The sequence below is a fragment of the Emiliania huxleyi genome (assembly GCF_000372725.1).
Source record: "Emiliania huxleyi CCMP1516 unplaced genomic scaffold EMIHUscaffold_4241, whole genome shotgun sequence".
NCBI lineage: Eukaryota > Haptophyta > Isochrysidales > Noelaerhabdaceae > Emiliania > Emiliania huxleyi.
Genome location: NW_005198800.1, coordinates 1 through 768, shown reverse-complemented (window position 1 = coordinate 768; position 768 = coordinate 1). Strand labels below are relative to the sequence as shown.

Below are 768 nucleotides of genomic sequence, written 5' to 3'. Positions count from 1 at the left end.
CCCTATCCAGTGCTCGGCGTGACAGAGTTCTTCTCTCTTGCTTCCGGAAGAGCAGTCCTCAATCGTCACGTAGAGGTCGCTGGGCTGGATCCATCGAACTGCCTGCCACACACCTGGAGCGGAGGCACATCAATCAAGGTCTTGCGGCACACTCTCTCTTCGACAGATGCATGCCTTTTGAGCAAGGGCCGGGGAGTGGAGAAAAGCGCACCCAGCGGGCCGCGGGGCCGGATGATCGGCATCGGGTTACGGGCTAGAGAGCCCTAGCCCCGGGGAAAGCCGCCAGTTTGTTTTCCTTGCGGATGCTCTTCCGTGTCGAGTCATGCCAGTACTCCCGCGCAGACTAGAGGCCACCAAGCAGACGGAGGCCGCATGGCACACCTCCGAGGAGCGTCGCCGCGTCGTCATGGCCTGGGCCCACTCGGGCATGCAAGGGTGGCGGCCGACCATGGAGGACGACACCGTCGCCGAGTGCCTCGACCCGTCGGGCGGCACGTTTGTCTTTGCAGTGTTTGACGGGCACGGCGGCGACTACTGCTCGCGGTGGGCCGCCCGGGAGCTCCCGCGCCGGCTGCGCGCAGCCATGGCCGCTGCCGCCGCCGGCCTCTCCTTTGAGCACGGCAGCGGGAGCGGCAGCGAGAGGACGCCGCCTCTAGCAGAGGCGCCGCCTGTAGATGCGGAGCGCAGCCCTCTGCAGTCGCCTGGATCCTGCCACGTTGCGCTTGGGAACGCTGCACAGCCCGCACGGCCACTGCACACGAGCACCTA

At 66.4% G+C, this 768-nt stretch overlaps 1 protein-coding gene across 1 annotated transcript; it reads left to right on the top strand.

Moving 5' to 3' along the window:
* Positions 1-322: 322 nt before the first annotated feature.
* On the top strand, positions 323-656 carry EMIHUDRAFT_256036 (hypothetical protein; the record flags this gene model as incomplete). Its single annotated transcript, XM_005769387.1, has 2 exons — positions 323-543; positions 617-656. The coding sequence occupies 2 exons, from the start codon at positions 323-325 to the stop codon at positions 654-656; spliced, it is 261 nt and encodes an 86-aa protein (XP_005769444.1).
* Positions 657-768: the final 112 nt, after the last annotated feature.